Source organism: Struthio camelus, chromosome 1 (genome assembly GCF_040807025.1).
Source record: "Struthio camelus isolate bStrCam1 chromosome 1, bStrCam1.hap1, whole genome shotgun sequence".
Classification (NCBI taxonomy): domain Eukaryota; kingdom Metazoa; phylum Chordata; class Aves; order Struthioniformes; family Struthionidae; genus Struthio; species Struthio camelus.
The window spans coordinates 206,214,143-206,241,819 of NC_090942.1; the positions used below are offsets into that span (position 1 = coordinate 206,214,143).

General features: G+C 42.6%; 1 protein-coding gene across 1 annotated transcript in view; it reads left to right on the forward strand.

The window, feature by feature from the left end:
• The first annotated feature begins 359 nt into the window (after positions 1-359).
• GUCY1A2 (guanylate cyclase 1 soluble subunit alpha 2) overlaps positions 360-27,677 on the forward strand; it is a 186,386-nt gene continuing 159,068 nt past the window's right edge. Inside the window, exons 1-3 of the mRNA XM_068930349.1 lie at positions 360-611; positions 16,491-16,552; positions 22,707-22,828. Coding sequence (XP_068786450.1) covers positions 360-611; positions 16,491-16,552; positions 22,707-22,828 — 436 coding nt within the window. The remainder of the gene's footprint in view (positions 612-16,490; positions 16,553-22,706; positions 22,829-27,677) is intronic.

Consider the following 27,677-nt stretch of genomic DNA (forward strand, 5'->3'; position numbering starts at 1 on the left):
GGGGGGCGGGGAGGAGCGGGGCCGGCGCCACGTGACGGCGCGGGGGGCGGGGGGCGGGGAGCGCGGGAGGGCGGCCCAGGCAGAGCCGGGCAGCGCCGCCGCCGCCGCCGCCGCCAGCGGCGCCGCTTTAAAGGCTGCCGGCGCGGAGGAGCCGCGTCGCTCGCCCGCTGCCCGGCGCTGCGCAGGCTACCGCGAGCACCCGGCGCGGCCTCCCCCTCGCCGCCGCCCGCCGGAGGGGCGCCCGGGGCCATGCCCGGCGGCAGCCCCCGCGGCGGCGCGGCTCGGCGGTGCCCGCCGCCGCTGCCCGCCGCGCTCCGCTGAGGCGCCGCCGCCGCTGCCGCCGCCGCGCCCGCGGCACCATGTCCCGGCGGAAGATCTCCTCGGAGTCCTTCAGCTCGCTGGGCTCGGACTGCCTGGAGACGAGCCCCGAGGAGGAGGGCGAGTGTCCCCTGTCCCGCCTCTGCTGGAACGGCAGCCGCAGCCCCCCGGGGCCCGCCGAGCCCCCCCTCGCCGCCGCCGCCGCCAGCGCCGGGGCGCGCCGCGCTCCGCGCCGCCGGCGGGTCAACCTGGACTCGCTGGGCGAGAGCATCCGCCGCCTGACGGCCCCCGCGGTGAGTGCCCGCGGCCGCCGAGCGCCCGGCCGCGCCCCGCGCCGCTCCCGCAGGTGCGCGGCCCCCGCCGGGGAGGCTGCGCGGCGCGCTGCGCCCGGCGGGTCTGGCCCCCCGCGCCCCTTCGCTGCGCGCCAACCGCAGGGTGCAAGGGTCTCGGCAGCCCGGGGCTCGGCTCGGCTCGGCTCGGCGGACAGAGGTGCGCGGAGCTGCCCTCTTAGTCGGCGTTGTCGTCTCAGCCGAGTCCCTGTCTGCGTGGGGGGGCGGCGCGGGACCCAAAGTCATAAAGTGCATGCCGCTGTCTAGTACCGCGAGCAATTCTCTAGAGAAAGTTGCATGCTTTTATGTTGTCTTGACATGCACGTCCTCCCTTCGCACAGCAGCAGCAAGAACCTCTTACGTTTGTTGGCCTTTTTCCATACTGAACAAGGTCTTAAAAAAAAGTTTTGACTTTCTGTTCAGCGATGTTTGAGCAACAGATTTCCCCGTGCCTCACTGATGCGCGGACATTTGTGAGAGATCGGTTTCTTTAAAACATACTCTGAAATCTGTGATTTACAGTAATCTGAACAGTTATACCTGTAGCTGAGAGTCAGCCAAGCATTGCATGTCTGAAATTGGACAGTGAATTTGGGTAGAATCCGTTATGTGCAATGGGGTTGCCTTGGAAGACTGACATCAGTGTCTTCCAGAGGAGTTCTGGTAGCTTCATGTGAAATAGGAGGTCTTCTCCAATCCGTTTTGTTACAGCCGTGCCAGGTCCCTAGCGTGACCATCACAACGTTTCGCTAGTAAAGTTTCACCTGCAACTAAACGCTTGTTTCCTCCCCGAGATAGAGGTAATTCAATATATTAAGGTATAAAGCATTAATTGCAACAAGTAGTAGATTAATCTAGAATACACTTATATTTGCTAAATATTGTGGCATTAGAGTATCTTCTTACATTTTATTGTTCCTTTGGAAGTTACTTATGGGTCTAGTCACCATCTACAATTGGTTTGCTTTGCTTTTGAGAGACTCTTTTCTATTCAGTGTTGCTTGAACTGGCTAGTTGGCAGTAGACAAGCTGCTTGATGGGAGAGGTTAGTGATGCATTATATTGCTAATAGTTGTCCAGTTTCAATACTTTTCCTTCCCATTGATTTTTTTTTTTTCCTTCTCCACTGGGAATCCGATCCTGTAATGCTGAAATTAATAGACAATATTTCAGGTGACCTGTCTTGTTTTAGTACAAAAAAATGAAGCAATTTAATTTGGTAATAATACAGCGGTATAATTAGAGCATGTGTTACCCAAAATATTGGAAGTATTCTGAAGTAGCTCTGAGCAGTATTTTTAGATAACCTTAGTATTTGCATTTTCACAGCTTTGACTGCTACCTCCTGTAATGAGATGCTATAAAAGATAACTTCGGTTTTACCACTTAGGTGAATTGTTGAATTTGTTTGAAAAATAAGCACATTCTTTGCATTTGGAGATCTGGAAAAGAGATAGATAGATAATAATAGATAGATCTTATAATCCTCTTTCTTTCCTGCTGTCAGAGAAATTTCATTTAAGAATGCAAAAATTTCATCCAACCTGGTTTTGCTGTCCTAAATGACAGTTCCCATTGGCTTCCTTGGGAGATAATTATAGCAACCCTTATTGCTAAAAAGCTGTTTTATTCTTTTATTTAATATATGTACATGAGTGATGCATATGTTATGTATAGCCTAAAAATTCCCTTTTTATCTTGGCATGCGAACTAGTGCTTCACTCTCATCTTACACATTTTGACATAAATTAAAGTGACTCAACTAAAGTCAGAAAAAGTCATATTGGCACAACGTCTATGGTGTAAGAGAAGAATCAGGCTCCCATTTTTAATTTTTTCCTCTAAATCTTCTGTGATACTGAGTATATGCCTTCTTGCAGCAAGTCAAGTTACCATATGTCTAACACTCTGTATCTGATTATATCCTCACGTCTGCTAATATAAATCAGAAATAACTTTAATTAGAAGCTAAAAAATTACTTTGCCTATAAAATTGGTGTCAAATGATGAGTGTTATCCCCTTTATTTTAAAAATTAAAAGGCAAGTCTGAAGGATGCATTTACATGTATTCTTTCTGAACAAAGAGCTTTAATACTTTCGATAATATAGATGTGCCTTCATTCAGTCGGTCATAGGGTATTCAGTCAATCTTCATTCAGAGATTTTGGTCTCTCTAAGTATATAAAAGGTTATATGAATATATGTGAATATATATTATATATATATGTTGCCTGAAAAGGCTGGATATTTTTATTTCCAGCATTGATGCAGCAGCAATCTGTCCCCATCCCAGTGCTGAACGCTTTCAAAGTAGAAGGATGTTACAGGTTTCTGATGTTTATACTGACAGGCGTCATATACTTAGCCTTGATTTTATGCTTTCCTGTAGAGACGGTTGGGACTGAGATATCAAGTAAAATTTCTTTTTGAGTTTCCACTAAGAAAAAAAAAATTGTGTGTATGTTTAATACTGCTGTGGCATGCAGAGAGATCTCTGCGGTGATGCTGTTTCAGACTGGTGGTAGCAGCGGCTACAGAGGGCGGATGTGGGGAGGCAAGGATGGCGCCTGAGAGCAGAGCACGAAGGAGCGTCCGAGGGGCGAAGCAGCCCAGTGAGAAGGGGCGCTCAAGGGGCAAATACCCTGGTGGAAACTGGGCTGTGTAAGCAGGCTAGGTCTTATGAAGAGTGGTAGGACAGCGAAATGGATGAAAATATAACTACCTCTTCAATGTATTCATTAACAGGAACAGACGTGTGCATAATTGTCAATGGAAAGGTAGATTGAGCAGAGTAGAAAGCAGTAATTAAGTGTTTGAGGTATTTTATGGGAAGATGCACTGAAGAGGAATTACTGAATTTTGTATCACTTTTACTGTCAGCCTGAAGCTTAGCTGAGTGTGTGACTTTGCACAAATATTACTTTCTGCCGGACCTTGGGAAAAAAATTAAAAAGCAAACCTTTCTAAGACGCAGGGTTTAACCCAATCCCTTCTGCTTTCTCCCAGAGAATGGCTTCTAGGACTTTCCAGCACGTATGACTTTCTGGCTTTTATCTTAAATACATGTTCAGAGATTTTCCTGCAGTGGTTACCCTAGAGCATGTAGAGGCCTGATTCCCAGTCAGCACAGGGTCACTTCTCACTGCTGTGGTTTCATGAAGGCTTCCTGGCATGCCTGGATGGCTGAAGGTCTGACACCGAAGGTCTGGAGTGTGCTTACCCCAGACCCTCTCTTGCCGACAGACAGAAGTGGGAGGATAGGACTCACTTCTCACCAGAGCAGCTGCATATTTTGAAGAAAAGTATATGGTAGCCAGGAAAACGAGCCGAGCTCCTCACATACCTTCCCTTGTTGTTTGGGAGAAGAGTGTGCAGGGGAAGTAGGATGCATGGGGGCAGGAAGGCAGAGCAGTGATGCTACAAGAGAGGTGGCCCGTTGTCACAGCTGTGTTGAACGAGCAAACCGTGCACACACTGAGCACCGTAGTTGTTTCAAGTTGCTGTCCTGTTGCCCTCTTGCTTTTCTGAATAAGCAGCAGCGCTGGCAACAGGCAGGTAAAGGCTCTTTCACAGCCAGCCACGGCTGGGCGCTGCAGCCAGCAGGAACGCTGCCTGATGGACTGTGCTCAGCACCGAGGGAACTGATGTTTAGTGGGACCCGCACCCGGCTGCTCCATGCCCTGAGCCCTGCGCGTTGCACACTTTCAGCTCCAAGTCCTTTGTCTCACGGGATCGTGGCTAGTGCTGCTCCTTGCTCGATAGCCCCTGGTGCGGCTCTGCCCTCTCACCACCCTCATCCCTGTGACCTTCCCGCAGAGCTGAGTCCCTGATCGCCTAGGCAGCCTCTCTCTGCTCTGCCAGGAGCCACACACCCAAGAGTCATGGTCCTGACGGGGCAAACTCATCCCTTCTGTCCTCCCTTCTGACCACTATCAAAAGGACTTTGGTTATGTAGTCTAACAGAAATCTGGGGCCAGATCCAGCTGCTGTCAAAACTAGTAGATACCCAGTTCACAGGACTGTGTTCAAGTTTTCAGAGACAAAGGATAAAATGCCAGGAACCCAATATGTACGTTGATTTATGTCCTAGTTTTTAAGAAATCAGCTACAGTACTTATGTTTATCGCAAGCAAATTTAAGGATATATTCTTTTTCTTCCAGCTTTATTATTATGCTGCATTTTAAAAATTCATCCTTTACACTCTCGATGACATAAATTATGATTAATTATAACTGGAGATGATGATACTATATGCTACTTATTATCAGTATCAATTTTTCTGCCTTTAAGGGCTCCGTTAGATGGGAATGACATCCTGACACCAGTGGGAATGGTTTTCTTATTTAGAAACCCCCATTTATTATCTCACTGGATTCTAGGTCCTTGCAGCAATTTTCGCATTTGCTTCCATTCTATCTTGACTTGTATCCAATACCAGGCTGAAAGTAGAATCAAAATCAGGGAGAAAAGTCACTGATTTGAAAAGTCAAATACTCTCCTCCTGTCTACAGGGCATGAACTACCCTAAAGAAGTGAAGAATAATTGGGCATGCATTCAGAGGAGACTACATACCCCTAAGCGTTGTACTGATCTTTCTGGAAAGAGAATTACAGCATGACACAGCACTAAACTGACTTACATTTCTATTTGCTTTTATTTTCTGAATGGCCTATGTAACGTATCGCTTGACTTCTAGACATTACGTGAAAATCACTTCTGATAAACTCTTCTGTTTCTTTAGAATTATTCCTTCTATCCTTTAAAGGCCCAATTAAAGATACATTAAATTAAGAAGATTTTTTTTTTTAAATGTTTAAGTTGGGAAGCAACTACTGGCTGCTACCACGTAGTTTGAATTTCAGAACTGTCTTTTTGAACACAGCCTTCCACTGATAGTGGGAGAAGAGACAACCCAAAGACTGTATTTTGACTTGGTGTGTAGGCTATTACACAGAATTGTGGAAGCTTCAAATTGCTTAATTGTAAGTCGAACCTCCAGTGAGCGGAGGTGTAATTTTGGCAGAGAACTTGTAAGTACAGCAGCCCAAATTGAACCTGGCTCCACTGTAAACCTCTACCACTTACTCTTAGAGGAATAGCTACTCTTGTTAGTAGCAACAGCAAGTTGCTGCCGCTATCAGGAAAGGTAACAGATTGATCTTTAGGTAAGATTTTGAAAAATTTTACACAAGTATTCTGAGCTTCTTAAGATTCGCATTCATCCATCAGTTTATCTAAGCTCTGTTGTAGGAATAACTTCTGCCTAATTTTCTGAATGAAGTAAGATAATGTCAAATGATATCCAGATCAGCAGTGTGACTGGCATATTCACTTGATAGCTTGGGTTGGATGATCTTTGTATGAATCACATCCCTCTCAGGAAAGAGGATGTGAAGGAAAAAAAGCATGAAAATGATGAGGAAAGGCACATCCCATTGAAAACTGGTACTTTCTAGATTCAACAGGCTAGCAGGATTAATTTTCTTAAACATAATCACATCAGACTTTTGTCCAGTATCTTTCAACTTATCAGAGCTACAAGCCATTTATATATGAGGTCACACTGGCGGTCCGTAGCCAGCCAATTAGCTATTTCATAGCATGAAACGCAGCTGTGGTGCCTTAAACAGGAACATTCTGGAAAGTTTTATTAGGCTGAGAGTCACAACGGGTTTCGTCTATTTGTCTTGTGAGGTAGTTTAACATCTCATGCAAAGGAACTTCAGCCGCAGCAAATAATATAAACAACTCGGTTTAGCTGCACCCGAGGGACGGCGGCATTGCATTGACCTTGATGAAATTTTGTTTAGGGTGAGCTTGAATATTTCACATCCAGTGCTTAGGCCAATCATGAGAATAGTTACTACATGCTGCAAATGAAAGAAAAGTGTTCTTCAGGCATTCACCATGGCGTATAAAATACCGTATCATGGAAATTTAGACTAAGCCCAATTGCTTTCTTAGCATTTGGATACTTTCAGGATGAAATCTTGAGTTTTTTCCTTTCTGGGGAAAAAAGGTGTCTCCAAAAACATTTGTACGTTGCATATATCTTCGCTGTGTGAAAGCAGATACCAAATCCCCTTTGGGGATCAGGCCTGTCCACAGTCAGATCTCAACCCCTGGCCACCAAACCACAGTGTAACAGCACCAGTGTTAGTGCTACAAAACTGATCTGAATTGTTTTGTGCTTCTTTGCCTCTCCCCATGGTCGAAGTGTTTACCTGCAAGTAATAGAGGAGAAAGTTGTAAAGTAGAAGGGAACATAACTACCAATGCGCACTCCTGAAAAGCGGTATACCGTCATGGCTACATTAAAATGAGGGTGAATGTCCTTCCTTTGCAACTGCTTGAGAGGAGAGGCTTATTACTTCACAGGGATTCAATGTAGTCCTCCTGAAACTTGTGAAGTTAGCAGAGAGGAGAGCCCTCTCTTTCCTTTTTGCTTTTGTGCTAATGTTGAAGGCTGTTACAACATGCCTCAAGTAAAAGAAGTATTTCCATCTCATATTAAAATTCTTTCTAGATATGTCTGCTTGCAAACTATAAAACTAAGTTTCAAGATGAAGACAAAAAATATGTGGTTTCCCTATTGGTCTCAAGGGAATAAGTTTCAGTGCAGCTCAGCATACAAAATTAAGCCCATTTATACTGAGGAAATTGAGTACGTTCTATCCCAGCAGGAGAAGTTCCCTGAGCAGGGCTAACATGTAAAGCCTTTCATTTCCTACCTGTCTCCTAGAGGAGCACTGATGATTTTATGTAGATGTCAGGTAGGTTAAAAGATGAACAGGTTACATTAAAAGTACATTATCTATTATATTTCCACTTACTGAAAGTATTTTTTCTGCAGCACAGAATACGCTTTCTGTATGTTCCACACATGGCTGAAAGTCAAGGATGAACAAAGAGATCCCAGCCCATTTTATAACAGATAGTACCCTGAGATATTTATCCCTCACTATCAAGAAGGTAGATTAGGTGGTCTAATAGGCAATTTCCATCTGTAATGTCTGTGATTCTTCTAACTGAAAGGCAGCTGGGGATGCACGAGTTATAATTTCTAATTATTATTTAGTTCTATTTTATTTCTTTGGAACGTTGCATTGTTATTACCATGGAATAGTATGGGTTAAAATTCTTAGTCTTAATGTTAGTTATTAAATTAAGGCATTTTCTCTTATGTGCACAAGTATTTCCCAGTGAAGAACACCCCAGCGTGTATGAACTAGAAAGCAGAATGGTCTCAAATTTAGCTGTCAGGTGATACTGAGCTCTGGCACTGTGTCCTCACTCATACCGATCTGGATCATAATGTCGTGTTGTAGGGCCAACTCATTTTGCCTCTGGCCTTCAGTCTTCCTGCTCTAGATCCCCCAAAACCTTCCTCCTGGGGGTTCTGGATCTTCCTCTCTTGATACTAAATCTGGTGCTAGTCATGGAGATCTTCAAGCAGTTGGTGTTCTTATCTAAAACCCAAACTTCTGGAATCAAGAAGCTGGTCTTCAAGAAGAAAAATACGTTTTTAGCTTGTAGGGTTACAGGAAAGAAAAAAGTGCACCCTGAAGATTTGGAAGCTAGACAGCAAAAAGAAAATATTTCCTTAATTTTATTCTTAAAACAAACTACCCAAACCATGATGTTTTGCATATTCAAATGTTTGCTTACGTTGAGGCTTTGCTTCCTCATTTCTGACTTCTCTCTGCCCCCTTTTATTTCCTTCTTTAGCTATTGGGAAGGTGACAGGGAGGGATCCCTGCTCTACAAGACATCCAAGGACCTGCTAGGGAGTATTTCTCCTTCACACATCATCAGAAAATTGCCAGGTGCCAAATGATCCTTCCTCTCCTTTTCTAATTTGTTTTTTCTCTAGTCTCCGCAATTTCAGAATGCTTATCTCTGAACTCCTGGCTTTTGGGGAATGTTGATAATTTTTTGTCTTCAACTGGAGCCTTGATTCTTTGTTTACTGCCCCTTGAACATCAATATTTTGGTGACCAGAAGGACAGGGAAATAACAATTTTCCAGTGCTTTCATGACCATAGAGTAAATACTACAAAAAGACTAGAAATGAAAATTATTATTCTGCCATTTACTTCCTCACAGATGGGCCAGGTGCACACCAAATGATGTGTGCTTAGAGATCTATAATCACCTATGCACAGAACCTTGACTAAAATTGGTTTTGAAATATGAAAAAAGTGTTTTTCACTAATGACAGATCACCAGCAGTGAAGCTGACAATTAAACTCAGTAGATGTGTTTTGATTCAACTCTACAAATTTGAAGCATTTAAAACTTTCAACATCAAAGTGCTAATTTGGATGAGGTCTCTGATAGTTTGTCTCTTCAGTGTGCAGAACTGTGGTTCCTTTAGGAAGAACTTTGCAGCTCCGCAGGGCATAAAAATCTAGAGGAGCTCCCTGACCTGACTGGCTTGCTTGAAAAAAAAATTCTGATAGAAGCAAAGTGGTTTCTAGCTGAGCCTATTTTACTCTTCAGTGCTTCAGCTTTCATGTTTAAAATTTTAAGTGTTCAAGTTTTTAAGAGTATGTCTACTGAAGCACTTTAGAGGCTCAGCTAGGAGCCACTTAGATTTTACTAGGAAAAATCTTTGAAGCCCTGTTAGGGTTAGGGAGAAACTATCTGTGCACCTGGCTGCTCTCCCATTTCAGACTTCCCAGCTCTGTACGGTTTCTTTCTTCTTTAATACTAACCTGTTATCATAAGACGCAAAAGGAATGCGATGAAGGACACGCAACTGCATTTATATAGACTTGAATTGCGTCATCTGGGATACTGTGTGCTACTGTCATCTCAGGGAGAGATTCTTCTGCTCTTACTTAAACATTTAAAAACTGTGTAAGTCTAAAGCAGTCACTCTGTTTCCTTTTTAGACAAAGACAGAAATAGATATTCCTAAAGGAAGAGTCTTCAAGTGAGTATTAGATGGCAAACTTAAGGTGAAATGAATCACCTTGAGTACCTACAATTGGGTGCCTACATTTGGGCAGATGAACCCTACTGTTTATTCCCAATGGTTTTGCAATCACATAAGACATTTCAGAGGCAACAGAAAATGGCTAGGGAATAGGCTAAAAATTCTGTCCTGCGAAACAGATTTTAAAGCTTATGGTTGACTGTCCTAGGAAAGACATTTATAACAAGAAGTGCAATTAAAGTTGAAGTTTCTTTTCCCCTTGTCTCCAAAGCTGGAGGTAATGAAGTTAAAATGAGGGAAATTCAAATTCATAATAAAAAAAAAAAAATCACACAATGTTTATTTAAACTGGAATTCTTTTTCAAAGGAAGTTGACCGAGGTCGAAAACCGGAAGATTTGAAGATAGGTTAGACATAGATGTTCATGAACTATGTTCAGAATGATGAAAGTTAGTCTTAAAACACCTCTGAAGAGGTATTACTCCCTTGGCTTCATGTCTTTAACCAGTTTCCCACTACTAGTAACCAGGGTGAGATCTAAGAGAAAAGGCAGATTTCATCATGTGTGCATCCTGCAAGGTGAGTGCAGCAAAGAGAGGCAGCTAACAGAGTCACAGCAGTTGTCACAGGAGGGGTGCTATGGGGCCCAGATTTGCTGCTCAAGGCAGTGCAACAATGGTGGTGCAAGGCAAGATCGTGACACCAGCTGGAGCAGCTGTCCATAGCACAGCAGGGGCCGCAGAATGACTGAGGGAGGATGCCGCAGTTTGTCTCTGGTTATAGAGAGCACGTAGTTCTCTTTCCTGGGGCTGGGGTGGCAGTGACCTCACCTCTGGGCTGTGTGCTGTGGATGAGGCATTGAGTTGCGAGAGGAAAGAGCTGTAGGAGAAGGTGAGCAAACCGTACACATTAGGGAGGATAAACAGGAGATTGGCAGGGTCTTTGCAGAGTCCCTGCACAGCCAAGAATGCAAGCCCCATGTTGCAAGGAAGGAGGGACAACTAGAGACTACCTTCACAGGAATAGTGAATGGAAACTCCTGAGATGGAGAAGGCTGGAGGCTTGTCCCTTATGGTAACACATCTAAGGCCTCTTTTCCACCTGTGTTTCTGCAGTTACTGAGCAGGTACAGTGCCTTGGGAACAAGTGAGAGAGGTGACCTCCCTTCAGGTGAGGCATCAGAGCCAGCCCAGCTGAGCCTCAACCAAGTGTCTGCATAGAGAAGAAAAGGAGGGTGGTAGCTATTAGAGACCCTCTCCTGAGGAGTCAGAGGCATACATCTGCCCGCCTGATTTGCTGCCTCAGGAGGTTTGTGGCTTGCCAGAAGCTTGGACATGGGATAGCTGCAGAGAGGCTTCCGAGGCTCTTCTGGCTGTTGAACTATTGCACCTGCTCCTCACCCATGTGAGCAACCAATGACACAGCCATGGGAAAGCTTAGGCAGATCAGGAATGACTACAGGGTTCTGGGGGTGAGAGGCTAGGGACCCAGGTGGTTTCTCTTTGATCCTGCTGGTGAGGGGGAAAGGCTCAGGTTGGAGTGGACGCATCCAGTAAGCCAGCACCTGGCTGAATGGCTGGTGTTGCTGGCAGGGCTTTGGCTTCAATGGGTATGGGACCATCTCTGAGGAACAAAGACTGCTGAACAAGAATGAGATTCATTAGACAAAGTAGGGTGGGACGGTCTTTACCAGCAGGCTTGATAATCTTGAGAGGAGGATTTTAAACTACGTATGTTGGAGAAGAGTTTTCTTACTCTAAAGAGAACTGGAGGCAGAGGAGGCAGTGAAGAAGCACCTGGGGGACAGCAGGGGTCTCATGCTCGCCTTGTGAAAGCAGCACAACTGGGGGCCCATCTCAAGTGCTTATTGACAAATGCAGGCAGCACGGGGAACAAACAGGAGCGATCAGATGTCCCAGCACAGCTACAGAGCTGGGATCTCATACAGGATTGCAGAGATTGGGTGGAGTGTCTCACAGGACTGCAGTGCAGTGTGGATGGATACAGGCTTTTTGAGAAGGATGGGCTAGGAAAGAGATGAGGAGGAGCTGCGCTCTGCGCAAAGGAGCATCTGGAGTGCACTGTTACCTTAGAATGAGGGATGAGCTAGCCAAGAGCATGTGGGTATGGATCAGAGAACAGATGAACATGAGTGGCGTCGTAGTACACGTCTGCTACAGGCCTCCTGATCAGGATGTGAAAGCAGAGGAAGCCTTTAGGCAGCTGGAGGAAACCTCAAAATTGCAGGTCCTGGTACTTACGGCGGACTTAACCAACCTGCTGCTTCAAAATCTGCTGGAAGGGCAATATGGCAGACTGCAAGCAATGCAGGAGATTTCTGGAGTGTGTTGAGGACAATTTCTTGATACAGATGATCAATGAGCTGATGAGGGGAGATGCTCTGCTGGACCTGTTGCTCACAAGCAAGGAGGAACAGTTTGAATGTGTGAAGATCAAGGGCAGCCCTGGCTAGAGTGCCCATGAGATGGTGAAGTTCAAAATACTGAGAGAAGTGAGAGAGACAAATAGTGGAATCACAACTCCAGACTTCGGGAGAACAGATTTTGCTTGCTTCGTGAATCATCTCGGCAGGATCCAATGGGCAAATAGCCTGGAGAGTAAAGGGGTCTTCAAGGACACCCTGACACCCTCTGGAAAGTACAAGAATGGCCATTCTGATGTGCATAAATTTGAGCAACCATGAAGGAAGGTCAGTGTGAATGAACCGGGAACTCCTGGCTGAGTTCAAATGCAAAAAGGAAGTCCACAGAGGGTGGAAGCAGGGACGGGCTACCCAGAAGTACAAAGGCATTGCACAAATATGTAGGGATGGAGACAGAAAAGCATCCCAGTTCCCCAAGCCTGCTAGCAGAGTCTGTGGGATTGTAGCATTACCAACAGTAGGAGAAGACAGAGTAAGGGAGTGCTTAAGTGAGCTCGACGTGCACAAGCGCATTGTACCAAGTGGATTACATCTGAGGGTGCTGAGGGAGCTGGCTGAAGTCATTGTGAGGCTATCATCTTTGAAGGGTCCTGGTGATCAGGGGAAGAACCTGATGACTGGAAAAAGGCAAACATTATACCCAGCTGCAAGAAGGGCAAGCAGGAAGATCCAGGCCAGTCAGCCTAACCTCAGTCCTTGGGAAGGTTGTGAAGCAAATCCTCTTGGAAACCTTTTCTGAGCACAAGAAGGCTAAGACAGTGGTTGGGAACAGCCAGCATGGGTTTACTAAGGGTAAATTGTGTCGACCAACCTGATTGACCTCTGTAATGAGATGAATGGCTCAGTGGATGAGGGGAGATCAATGGAGGTTGTTTACCTTGACTTTAGGAAGGTCTTTCGCATGGTCTCCCATAGTGTCCTTAGAGCTAAACAGATGAGAAATGGATTGGAGAAGTGGATTATAAGGTGGCTGGAAAACTGACTGGACCTTAGCAGCCAGTTACCGATAGATATCCCTCAGGGATCCATACTGGGGCTAGCAGAGGGCTACCAGGATGGCCTTTCATCTTTCCAGTGTGCAGCCATGAGAAGAGTCACAGACAAAGTTGGAAGATGGGAAGTTCCACTTTGATGTAAGGAAGATAAAAACCTGTCATGACGATGGCCAAACACTGGCACAGGTTACCCAGAAAGGCTATGGGATCCGTAGCCTTAGAGAAACTCTGGAGAAAGACCTGAACGACCAGTTCTTACTGGAATTTCTATGAACAGGAGGTCAGACTAGGTGACCTCCAGAGGTTCCTTCAAATGTACACAGTTCTGTGATTCTTCGGTGTTTACAGCTTCTTCTGACACGTTTAGAGTTTGCCATAGCCTGACCTCTGGATTCAGATTTAATTCAGTAAATTTCTGTGGCCTCTGTCAAGCAAGAGATCAGTCCACATTTCTTCATTAGTCCCTTCTGCCTTATGTTTCATCATTTCAGATGGAGCTTGGATATGATCTTGTATGGCAATTCTTGGATTAATTTAGAGTTAACGATAGCATTACTGGCCTGTCTTAATTTGAACTGCCCTTGGAAACCTGAACTGATATGACTATTCCTTCTTGAAAACATACTAAATACTAGTTAATTGTTATAATCAGATGCATTGTTAATATTTACTGAATAGTCACTATTTGACGTTCATAGTAAGTCTTTCATTTTAAGCGTTCACAAAGCTTTAAAACCTCTCCAGTAAATAAGGGCCATTGTGTACCTGTATGGAATAGAATTACTTTGTGGTGGAGGTGGTGTATTGTTATAGGCTGTGTTTTATCTCTCTTAAGCTGTGCTTCTTGGAGAGATGATGTGCATCATGCTACTAGAAGAAGGTATAGCTATTTTATCTCTGTCAAGTCTTGCAGTTGGATGCAAAAAAGAGATGGAAATGTTTTCCTGTCCACCCCTTCTCTCCCATAGGGAATGTATAGTCAGTAGTGGAAGAAGCAATACATTGAGCAGCCCTTGTAGGCAGCTGTAAACAAGAGTCATATATCTTCTCTCCCTTTTGTTTAGTCATGGCAATATGGCCATAATTAGAGAATTACATCTATATTACAATTACATTCACCAGTAATGAAATACAGCCAACTCAGGTGGTGAGCACAATGGCTCTTTAACCATGCACAGTGACATGCCATAATAATTCTTGTCAGAAATGAAGAAAGACTTGGACTCTTCAGGTCAGTTTTCATATTAACTATGAGCATATTACACAGAGCTTTGTTTATGACCAGTGTTTTAATCATACATCATGTTTTTTGTCTGTACTTCATTTCTAAGATTTAATAGGAAATGCCAGTAAAAAGGGATATGAGTTCATAGAATTGTTTACAGTTGTCTGACAATAGCTGGGCAGATAATTTAGCTTAGAGAAGAGGTAGTTAACAATATATGGACCATTCTTACTTCATTCAGTGCTGCAGGAGAAGTGAGGAGTATTGATGAAGTGAGTTCAGGATTTGGAGATTGCTTATATGGTCACATTTGGAGGTATTGAAAGTGGATTTTCCCTGGGTAAATGGGTGCAACAGCTGTGTATCAGGTATGAGAAGGGCAAAGACAAGCCATGAAGGATTACTCAAAGCGTTACTAAGCTGTAAAACTTCTCTAGAAGAGAGAAAGCTGTGTTCCTTCCTCTTTGCTTGTGGTGCCAGGCATTCCTGCCTTCCATATGCTTACTGTAAAAGCACTTTGGGGAACTAGAAGGGAGATTTAATGTAACAATCAAAAACTGCCACCGTGTCCCATCTCACTTCAGAGGAGGAGTTGGTGGAGTACTTAAGCTCTGTTTGTAGGAAGTGAGGTGGAGAGAAATGTGCCGTAGAAATGGGAGATGGCAGCTCTCTGGACCTCTTAACTTAAAGCCATTACTACTTTGTCTGCTTGCTAGAGTGGGAAAATATATCTTTTCTATATGTGGAAAATTGATTTTTTTGTGCCTGCTGAGCACAGGAAAGCTTCTGAGTCTCTGTGAGAGCATGCCATGAAATATATTCGTAGCCCGTAAAGTCTAAGAACTTAAATACCTGCTGTACCACTGAAAAGAGATGGTTCTTTGATATATGAGGATTCACTTATATGGTGCTTCCATTGTGTTTTGGAAGAGAACACGTAACTTCTAGTGTCTTTTGATGCAGGAAACTTAGCTCCTGCAGAGAAGAGAAGTAATCATCTGGTACAGAAGTTAGCTTAAAAAAAAAAAAATCTCTTTCAAGGTCTACATCTATTTTGAGCTTACTTTTGTAAGTGCATGCATTTCTACACGTTTGAATTCAAAAGGGCAGACAAGTTCCTATAGTTGGCTATTAAAAAGGAAGTAAAAAGAGTAAGAAGAAAGGCCAGCTCTTGAACTGCTGGGTCTGTGGTCAGCAGAATTTGAGATTTTCAAAGCTGATGGTGGTTTTAGAATGAAATACCTCAAATAAAGGCCCATTTCAACCATTGCTTTCCAAAATAGCTAGATTTTTCTTTTTTTTCCAAAGAGTGGGGAAATACCAAGTATCTCCAGAATCTGAGCTGCTGAAAGTTTGATCAAAACATCCCTTTGTGTCTTTGATACAGAAGGGAGGCTTATAAATCCACATTGGGTACCTTTGTTTGGCACAAGCCAGTCATGATGCAGGAAATTCTGTAGAGAATGACATGGATTTCGCGTTTGCTTGATTCACCCAAAGATCTCTCTGAGTTGATCTCTGAGTTAATTCAAAATAAAAGTAACAGTAGTAACAGCAGATGTAGTATTAGTAGTAAGAATTAAAAATAAACGCATATATGCATATACATAGTTTGGTGACTACCTATTAAAATAAAATAGTATAGAAATGCTTGGAATACATCATCTCATCTCATCTTTTTGTTTGATGAACTTGAATCTTGGTGATTTAAAAGATGTCTGGAGATTCACAGCTGGTCAGGAAAGTCAGCCAAAATAAATTACATCTTTATAATATTCTTTAATACAAAATTCTCTAAGGAGTATGTGAAGTTTAAAAACACAATGCCTTTCCCTGATGATACTTGTATCTCAATATAATAGCATTTTTTTGAAGATTGATTTATATTAATTATTTCAGAATAAGAGATCGTTGATAGGTAAATGATGAGATTATTCATAGGTGATGGTCTGTGAGAATGAATAGTAAAGTGACTCCTTTGTTCTGCACAATTGTGCTTGCTGTTATCTTATAAGCAGTATTAATTATGTTGTATTGTAAAATTCATTCCTATTTAAATTCCTATTAAGTAAAAAATAAGGCAAGAATGTTTTGTATCCCTTACTCTTATGGGCACCTCGCAGGTAGAAAATGAAGGGTAAAACTGGAAAAAAAAAATAGTATGTTAAAAGATATGTTAATTGAGCTGTGCTATACTGCCCTCATTTTATGGTTTTTGTTTATTATTCTTCTGTAGCCTCAGACCATTCGGCAAACTCTTCAAAGGACACTGCAGTACTTTGAGCATCAAGTGATTGGGTAAGTGTTCATGAAAGGTCAGGGAAAGGTGCATGATAACCTTTTCCTCTATGCTTTCTAAGTCACTGCCTTGGGTGACAAGCTTTTTAATTTTTCCCACAAATTCTTAGAGGTGATTTGGAATAACCATACACATTACAGATGTTAATGATAAACTGCTCTCCAGTCCTGCTTCCGTGCAATTCCATTAGAGGAGTACTCCACTGGCTGTGAAATTTCCTATGCAAACATAGGAAGTACAAAGTAAAAGTACAAGATCTATCCAAATTTGCTTTGCATTGACCCAACTGAGATGGCTGGACAAATGACTTATTTATTACTTATGTTTCTGTCTCGGCTTAGTCAGAGGTTACACAGTGTTAAAAACCAAACCAAACCCAAAACTTAACAGCAAATGGCAGCTCCTGGGCTGACATGCTATGACCTGAGGCCCAAATTTGCAAAATCCTGCATCAGTACTTGTTGCATACGTATACTGTCACATACTTGCAAGCTTTTGCAGAAACAGGGCTGAAAGCCCTCTCTTGGCAGTTGACTGAGAAAATTGAGATGACTGAGGAGTAAAAAGAAAATAATAGCTACTACCATCATGAAAATCCAAGGTCTTTTCCCATTGATTAAAATAATCTCTTTTCAGCCATCTCCTTACCTGACAGGTATTTTATTGTTGCAGATAACTTATTCTTCCAGTCAGAAATCCAATGCATGCGTATAGCCAATAAGTTCCTCTGCCATATGGCAAATGGAAAGTACTGTCCTTCTCTGAATTTAATTACACAGATGTAATTTTTTTCAAGCTGCGTTAAGGGTCTTTGTAGAACTTACGGCATAGTTTTGAAGCTCAGTGCACTGAAGGGAATTATCCCTGTTTGTTTTTCAACGTTTAGTTAAAATTCAAAGGGAGCTCTTGCTTGGTAGGTGACATTTATAATGATAGCATGTCTGGCTGGCACCTGAGGGAGCCATTCTTTGCAGGTAGTTACGACATCCACCATGGAACAAGCAGAGGGAGAAGCCTTCTAGCAAAATATTTTTTTCAGTTACTGAAAAAATTGCTTTAAGTTTCTTGTTAGGAGACTTCAGTGGTTGAAGTGCCCTGGGAAAAGTATGTGTGCAGTAACAATGCAGCTTTTAATTTATGGCCACATGTGGCTTAGATCTACTTATTTTGGTGAAAAAAGTTTAAAAGCAAGACACTTGAAAAACCTGTAATCACTATGATATACAGTACACTTTGCTTTAATTTTTTGATTATGCAATCAAATGTCAAATTCATAGTCAATATGAATTTGTTAAAGTAGTTTCTGTGTCTGTTTGTCCTGTCCCATGGTCTTTACTGATGGAATACACGTAGCATTCGGTAGCTGTGCATTAGTTCAGACATGAGTTTGGTATCTGTGTTATGGGTGCTGTCGTGTCTCTGCTACTTAGCTTGCTTCTGGTATGCATGAGGTTGACACTGTAGTTCAGCAAGAATGAGTCTGGTCTTACCTGCTACTCCAGACACCTTTGTCACCCCAACACTCTAGGCTCTTCTAGCTGCACTGTGCCCTCAACTCGTTTGCATCACATACTGCTCATTAGCCTGTAACCTGTACTGTATTAAGGGACTGTCTTGCTTCTGTGTTCTGTGCTACTCTGTACTAGCAAATTAAACAGAGCAAGGAACATCTCCAACCATTGAGGCTTGATTGTCAGAGCAGCCGCTGGAGTGGCTCTGGCTGGGGCCAACTAGCATTCTGTCAAATGATTTCCACAGCTTGCCTGGGGATAGCAGAAGCCAGGGGCTATTTTCATGCCCACTAGGCAGTCTGTGTGCATCCACTTGTGTTCTGGAGGGTAAGCAACTTTGAGTAGCCTGTACTTAACTAAATGTGAGCCAGTGAACTTCAGTGCCAGAGAAGACCTCTTCATTCACTAGGATAGAGTCAGAGTCTGCACTGATTTCAATGCACAGCAATGCCTTGTGCTGCTAACAACCACCTGGATAAGGCTGTGAGCAGAAGCAGGAGGCCAGGCTCAAGGCATCAGTACCCTCCAAGCTGAAGCCTGCAGCAGCCAGGCTGGGCAGTGGCCTAAGAATGGTGAGGGCGGCCAAGGCTGTGGCTTCCCAGGAATGACGGTGTGGTGGGAGGGAGCCCAGCATGCATGGGCAGGAGCAGCTCACCCTAGCTGAATCAAGCTCTTCTGTCCCCTTTTCCTGGGTGTGCTTCAGCCCAGCCCTTCTCCTTGGTTTCCTTCACCATTCCCTGAAACTCCCTCCCCAGTCTTGGAGTGCTGATTACTGGTGTCTGAGCACCTGCTAACAAATAACCTGGAGTCAGGCTGGCTTCCTGTAGGTCCTAAAGCTCCCCAGCAAGTTTTACAGAATCACAGAATGGTTGATGTTGGAAGGGACCTCTGGAGATCATTTAGTCCAACCCCGCCCTGTTCAAGCGCGGTCACCTACAGCACGTTGCACAGGACCCTGTCCAGATGGCTTTTGAATATCTCCGAGGAAGGAGACCCCCAGCCTCTCTAAACAATCATATTTGACTGGCTTAATGGTGAAGGGTCCCCCTTGCTCTCACTGTGACTGATTCAAGAGCCCCCTCCTCAGCTGCTGAGATGCCTCTTCTAGTGCTTCTGGAGCCTCTTTTGGGTGTGAGGAGTGGTTCTTTCCTCATCCCCTTCGTGAGAGACCTGAGAGACAATCTCCAGAGCTTTGGGAATAATGCAATGCAAGTATAAAAGTCCAACAGAAACACTCAGTGAAACAGGAAAGAGAATTTGATTTTCTTAGGGTAAATGTGCAGGCCCAAATATTTAGGTATGATTCAAGCAAGAGAAAAAAAGAGCATGGTTTTGTATATTACACAGGCATTAAAGAAGCATTTAAACTGCATTTTTCTTTACAGACGAGCATGGGGCTACCCAAGCTGTGGACAGACTGTTTTTCCAGAATGATGGAAAATGCAGAAGTTTAAACATGAGACTTTGAAGTGTCTTGACCTGTCTCCAGACCCTATAATCCCAGTGCCTAAGATACAGTAGGGGTGTATGGGTGTGTTAGAAGTATCTTTTGCATTTAGGAGGATGTTAGAGATGGATCTACAACTCCTTAGTGATAGTCTGGATGCATTGTCTTCCTCTGGAAAGTCTCTGTCTGGGAGAGGGTGACCTGACCTGTTCTCTCCAGAGGTGCTGTCTGAGTGCTTTGGCAGATTACCCACAATCTTGATTTGAAAGCTGACCTGGAGAGATTGAATGGGTTGTGCTCTTTCATGATTTCCTGCATTTTAAGGCCGTATTATTTAGGCGTAACAGTACTGGTTTTTGGAAGAGGAAGAGAGACAAATGCATAGGCTTTTTTCCTTATTGTTTGTCTTCATTTCAGGCTCCTGGCAGCTTGATTTCAAATCCTTCCCACACACAATGTCTGGAAGACTCTTTCCTCCCTCCCTTGCAGCTCGTGTGTGCCCCTGGGTGCTTTGTTGATTCTGGGGTAAAACTCTTAAGCTCTTTCCAGGACAGAGGCATTTGGGCTCATGGTTAGATAGATGCCGGGTAGATGATGGAGAAAGTCTATAGGATGTACTCCCGGGTTTTTGAATAATGAGGGGAGGGAAGAGGTTAAGAAAAGTCACCCCTGTCCATGGAGGCATTAATGTGAGCCATATCTGGGAAAGTGAGTGATGGTAGCCTGGCACTTGAGTGGACTGCAAGGCTCATGTCCGAGGTAGGCAGCAGCCTTTATGTAGGACTCTGCTGTGGGATCATGAGGCATGCATGGAGAAGCAGCCCATAGGCTAGAAAGGCCTTACTGGCATACTGAAAATGCTTGCGCAAAATATATCAAAGATAGAAATATTTCACAAAGTGTGCTCTGTTGGTGCATCTGTGAAGTCCTGAGGTTTCCTAAGGCTAAGAGTAGCCCTGTGGCTTACCAGACAGAGCAGCATAGATTGTCTTCAGGGGACCAGATAAAGATCAGCTTAACAGAAGCCCTGAAAGAGGAGCCAGCTCTCAGGGAGTGTGGCGGGGAGAAATCTGAAAGGAAAGGACTAATGTACACAATGTATGGAGCTGTTTCTGCATGCTTGTGGGTATTGTATTCTTCTTGATATTTGGCCTAGGTACGAGAGAGAGCATATAGCCAAAGCTTTTTAACACATGAGTTGCCTAGTCGTAACTCATGTTTCCCATCGCTCCTCATTATTCCCCAAATTTGACTTCCTTTCGCTGCCCCTTGCCCCTATACACACACAAATACTCACTAAATCTCTTGTTCTGGTCAACAGCAGGAGTGAGTAATGGCCATTGTGTTATTCAAGGAAGTATACAAGCCAGTGTAGTACTGGCTTGTAAAGGCTTGGCCTCCTGGCTTGATCATGTTTTTGTGCTGTGACTTTGGGCTCTGGGTGGACTCCCAGAGGGGTCAGGATGTAGCCTCCCTCTGAAGTAGGATAAGAGCTACCATCATGCAATGTGGTCTTGCATCACAGATCTGTGTAGCTCACTGTAGAATGGGCCAAGACCCTTCACTACCAAAAAGCTTTTTTTTTTTAAATCTAAGATTAACCTAGTCCTCTTTATATGTTTTATTCTATGTGCAAAACCAGTCTCACTTGTTGACAGAGTAATTTGAAGGGATCTGTCTCCTTGCAACTTTGAAACCTTTCTGGTAGTTTTCAGTGGGTGCTAGCAAACAAGGTTAGTGGATTTTTGCAGACATTAACCAGATGAGGACTCCAACCCTTAAAACTGTTACTAGTTATTAAACATGTATAAACAAAGCATGAAAGTATAACAAAACTGTTAATAAAATACTCATTAGAAAATCTTTTCTCTGTGCATTGAGCTAAACCAGTTGTATATTTTGCGCAGTGCATTATCACTCTGCTGTAAAATTATTTTCTTCACTTGTATTTCCTCTTCAGTCCTCATCAGCACCTGTATAAAGCTTTGTTTTTTTTAACAAAGTTTGAGTTTCTGTTCTGTTTCTGTTGAATTAAAGAAAAACAATCCAGTAAAACTAATTCAAATAAATAGAATAATTTAGATGGCAGCAGCTTTCTTGTTGGTCTGAGCACAGGTCTGTATCTTTCATCAGTGGTGGTATTCTTTTTAATTTTTCTTTAATGGACTATAAAACAGACTTCCTCCTTGATAACATAGTGAGTTGTTATTTGATATCTTTGTTTTTGCTGAGATCTCTTCAGAAGGAAATCCATAGAGAAACCTAGGCTTTTATACTTGCAGTGCTAATTTAATGTAACATGGCTATATCAGGAAGATTTATTCTTCCTATTAGATACTAGCTATTCCCTCATAAACATCTTGCTTTGCATTTAATGTACAACTTCATTATAGACAACGCCCCAGTGGGGATGACGTAGAAAACAGATATGTCTGATACTGAGCGCTTTGGTACTATTTTTTTATATCTTTAATCTCATTACAGAGAATACGCCAGATACTGGTATGATATTCCACATACCCTGGCTACTAATGAGATGTTATCAGTGTGTATTTATGCATGAAGGGAGGAGGGGTGATGAAGGAGAGAAGAGGGAAGAGATGAGGGCAGCTAAGGGCTTATTCTGCTTCACTACATAGACTGTTTCATATGAATAGGAACAGGATCAAGGCAGTTGAAGTAAGAATTTGCTTCCAAAAATAATCAGCTGTTAAATTTTTTGGCTTAGCTTCTACATGCAGAATCCTAAAAGTAAGGTAAGAAGAGACTCCAGAACCTGTCTCGTCTTTGCCCTAAACCAAATCAGCATCATTAGGACGAGAGGCAACGGGCACAAACTGAAACACGGGAAGTTCCCTCTGAACATAAAGAAAAACTGCTTTACTGTGAGGGGAACTGAGCACTGAAACAGGTTGCCCAGAGAGGCTGGGAAGTCTCCTTCCTTGGAGATACTCAAAAACGGTGTGGACAGGGTCCTGTGCAACATGCAGACGACCCTGCTTGAGCAGGAGGGTTGGACTAGATGATCTCCAGAGGTCCCTTCCAACCTCAACCGTTCTGTGATTCTATGATTCTTTGATTCTGTGATCAATTACCAGTATTTCTGAAACATATTTGTCTCATTTAGACATTTTTGTCTCTCGTATTTTTCATTTACATAAAGAGATGTTATAATTTTTTCCTTTTTGTCTGTAGTTATAGGGATGCAGAAAAGAACTTTCACAATATATCAAACAGATGCTCCTATACAGACTGCTCTGGCGATGAAGAAACCGAAGATGTCTCAGGAATTCTCCAGTGCACGGCTAATATACTTGGTATGTATTTTTTTCAAGGGAACTTGTTTTCTGTAGTTAGGAGGGTTTGATGTGTGTCTTATTACGATCAATGAACCAAGGCCTTTTTGTTTCAGCCAAGGAAATTTAGGATGTAGGCAGCAATGTGCTGGTATTGCCTCTGTCGTTTTTTCTATGCGTATTTTGCTCATTTGAAACAATCCGGACTGATTTTTCGGTGAAGATGTACTGTGCTATACCCAGTTTGACGTCAGTGACAAATGCAGTTTCAGAGTCTTTGAGTCCAAATGTATTTGTGGCTATGCAGGCCTTCATCTTGAAATTATCTCAGACCATTAGCTTGGTGGATATAGGCCCAGGAAACATACAGCAGGAGGTACATGAGATGTGAAATATTTTGGAACCTTACATTCATTTTAGAGGGGGCTTGCTGCAGAAAACTTTTAGAAATGTTACGTTTCAGGATGACATCATCCATTACTGAAGTGCAGCTGTCTTAGTAGATCGCACCCATGGTACACAAGGAACTCCTGAAAATTACCAGGGGAGTCAGGAGTCTAGGTTCCTCTTGTGATATGAGCAACTGCTGTGGAATTTCACAGGAAGGCATCTCTTCTGTGCAGATATGAAAGCATCAGCGTTTTAAAACAGAGCTAATGAAAAAAGTACCTGTACTTTACAGTTTTGGTCTCAAAATTAGGTAGCTGGCCATTTGCCTCCGTTCATATGATTTATTCAGCTTGCTCTCCCTCCTGAGTTGTTGGTAGGTTTTACTACTTTTCAGTCTGACCTGTGCTGCTGATTCAATCCACCATGAAAGACACACAAAAAAAAAAAAAGAAAAAAAAAAGAAAGAGAACTCAATTTTTGACTGAAGTTGGTTTAACCATTTCACTTCTGTGAAATAGATCATATTCTTTTTTTTTTTTTAGTGTAAACTTTACAGACTGAGCTTTAACCACTGGGCAATTACCTATATTTTACAAGGAACTTTAAAGAGGAAAAGTATTAACTGCTATTAAAAAAGTTCTTTCAGAGGGCTAATTACTTATCTGTGATAGTCATTTGCAGTGTAGCAGAGCTGAGTTATGTAGCTCTAGTTCCAGGCTGACAGTAACTTCTTTATTAAGTGCTTAGACTTTAAGTGGTCTCATATATTAATAGTATACAATTACGCCACCTGCTAACAAGAACCAGCGTGGTCATGTTACTAGTCAGTATGAATTTTTGAGTGTTATGTGTGTTTGGGCTCAATTCTGAGGCTAAGTACCTGAAGCCCATCAGCTCACTGCACAGCAGCAGAGCTGCCGTAGCTATCTGTGTGCGCACTTCTGCCAAGTGTCAGCAGCAGAGCAGAGCTGTTTACTATCCAAGGGTGCGAGCGGAGCATCGTTGCGCTCACACAGGCTAGGCACCAGCTGCCTGGGGAGCAGCTCTGCGGAAAATGCCAGGAGGTCCCGGTGAGCAGAGAACTGGGCATGAGCTGACAGTGTGCCCTGGCAGCAAAGGCCAGCAGCACCCCGTGCTGTAGGAGCAGGGGCAGAGCCAGAGATTGAGGAAAGGGCTATCCCTCTCTACTCAGCACTTGTTAGACCACATCTAGATACTGTGTCCAGGTTTGGCCCTCCCCGGTACTGTCAATCTTTTCTGGTTCAAACTGTTAAATAGACTTGGTACGCTGTGTGAAACAGCTGACATAGACTATCTGTGAGATGACTTTTTCCCTGACAATTGAAGCGCTTCTCTTTGTCAGGTGCCTCATTTTGCAAGATGCTAAGCACTATCAGAGAGATTCTGAGTGCCTCCAACTGCTGCTGAGATTCAGGGGAAGAGATGGTACTTGACACCTTGCATGTTTGTGTCAGTGAAAGAACTTAGAATACATTAAATTGTCCAGTATTAGTTATGGTGTTATTTTGTTTGCATTTTTTAATAATTGAATCCTAACTCTCAGAAAAAAAGACTATGAGTGATAAGGAAGGACTCAGCAAAGTAATGTCTTTTCATAATACTATTTACATATTAATATTATAAAGAAACAAATCAGACATTCAGTACTTATTTCCACCATGAAAAAGTGTATGTTCTAAGACATGGTTAATCAATACTTTTTCATCAGGAGAGTGCTTTCAAATCATGGTCTAGTAGCATGACAGAGTGATGTGCAGCCTGTTTTTCAGTGGTATTTGCACAGTGCATGTGTGCCAGGGGCAAATCAGACTGTTGGGACTGCAGTGTGGGGTTAATGCATAGACACTACCATCTTGGAGAATTATAAAATAGACTTTATTGAAATTAAGTTTGGGGAGATGTACTCTTAGAAAACCTCACCTTTTAAAGAATGAATTTGAGTTCATAGCAAAATACTCAATGTGAGCAAAACGTGAAGATAATTTAAAAGAAGTATTTCTTTCTCCCTTATATGGGACAGGAATATAAAAAAAGAACACTCAAACTAGCTTCTTCATTTTAATTGTTAGCTCCTGTCACAACAGCTAAATTATTAATGGAGGCTGCCTAATTAATTTTCACATGTGCAATTATTTTTCTGGTTGAATAAAGATTAGAAAGAGACTCTTTTATGTGAGAAGCAGGTAATCACTGGAGCATATACCTAGAACAACTGACATCACTGAGACAGAAGACAAGAATGAAACTAACTGTGATGGTAGTTTGAGAAAGTGTTGAACCAAATCCTGCTCTCAATTTATTTATATGGTTAGTAAAAAGGATTTGCTCTCTAGGGATTCTGAGTTCTGCAGTCCAAGAGTTGTTCCTGTTCCTGATACGGGTCAGTGTTTATCCTTGGACTTTGCATGACCCATGAATGGCTCTACCTCTTGCTGACCTGAGGCAGAGGATTGTCTAGCTTTTATGTCCACTTATAAACCTGAAAGAAAGTGCTTTCTTAAAGGCGCTTGAGAACAACCTCCTGCTCTCTTACCTTAGGTAACGCCAGCATGATTCACCTCTCCTGACCCTCTAACTGCCTCTAAAATTGTCGTTAGGCATTGTGTATTCATCAAAAGGCACAAATGCTGAGGTCAGTAGTAAGCCTGGAAGACTGTGAACAGCTGTTTTGCTCTGTGGTCCTGGTGCTTACACCGCTCACAACACAGCGCTGGCTACGAGCTCTACGTTCAGCTGAATGCATGTAATTTATAATGTATGAGCCCTGGAATTTTTCTCCTGTCAAGTTATGACCAGAAGTGTGACACCATCCTCCTGCAGTGAAAGGGCCTGATTCTCCTTGTCTCCTCATTGAGGTTCTCCTTCTACAGCTCTAGACATCAACAGAGCTCTTCCTGCTTTCATCCACTATAATTAAGGGAGCCATGTCCGTTATGCTCAAATACTGTAAACTGTGTTTGATATCAGATCAATGGCACAGCTTTCCTTTGCAGCTTCTGTGACTGGAATATATGATTTAACTTTGTATCCTTTCCAAAACAGTCCAAGCAGCTTTAGGATGGACTCTGCTTTATTTAGTTCATACAGGCATACTTTTTACAGTGTCCTTCATAAGCATATAATCCAAAAGAAAAACAAGCGACAGCATGTTGGAAGCTGGACAGAAAGAGAAGAGAAATCCTGTCCTCTGAGGAAGCTGTTAGAAAGTTCCTAGATTGAAATAAAGCATTTCAAAGAATAAACAAGGATATGTTTTATCCTGTTGGCACAAATAATGGTTTTAATTGGCTAGCTAAGCTGTATTCAGAGCAGCTTTGTGTTGTTAGAGTGATCTTATTTAAAAAAAAAAAAGATTCCTGTGATGAAGTATATTATGTGGATGAATACTGCATTTCTTTATAAGTGACTAAATTTATTCTGAGGTATGTTAGAGAGAAAGATGGTATCTGAAGAGATTTCTTTTCTGACCTTGGGCAAGTTTTTATTCTTCCTGTGCCTCAATTTTCCATCTGTGTAATGGAGATAAGTTTCTTTTTTTAGTCCTTTAAACCATATATGAGTGCTGTCTGTTTAGATTTTAACCTTCTCAAAGCAATGACTTTTCTATACTATTTGTACATTCAGCACTTTGACCAATGAGGGCCAAATGTTCTTTGGGCCTGCTTTTGTTCACTGTAATAAAAACAATTTGATTTGAAGTCAGATGAGGGTGTTTGTTTTAACTTATTGGAGCTGGTCATCTTATTGGAGCTGGTCAAAATAAAGTAGAGGACTTCATTGAAGTTGCAAGTTTAACCTTTGACGATAAGAAAATAAGGACAATTTTGTTTATGATTAGTCTGAAATTCCTACCATAGGGAATATATTTTTGGATATAAAGCCTTCTTGACCTGTCTTGTGCTTATCTCTTGGGCAGATATTCCAAGCAGATATATGTTACTGAGCTTCATGAAGCAAAAGAGAAGTGCCCACTTTCCATTTTTCAGCCCCATTATGTAGTTCTGATATATGACATGTTTCTCACATCCCAGATATACCAACTGTATAGAAAAATGTACAGCCTTCACCTCACCTCCCGCATATACTGATGGAAAGCACTGCACACAATTAGTGTAGTCTTTGTGGATGTTCACTGGGCTTCACTCTTATTTCACTCCTTTGCAACAAAGAAAGGGAGTTTCATGAACGCACTGCCTATTTTCCTTTAAATGCCACCACTATTTCCTTTGGAGCCTCTTTGCAGTTTGCCAGAAAGAGGGAACTATGTCATGTCATAACTTTTTGACAGTAAAACTAATGAAAAGTAACTTAAATTCATAAGTATCTTAAAAATCTATCTTCTCATGTGCAAAACTTGCAAAGCAGATGTAGAGATTTATGCCCAAGTCTTTACTGGCATAGAAGAAATGGTGTCTTTGAAAGTCTACTTGCATACTGGACTATAGTATCTAAATTGTAT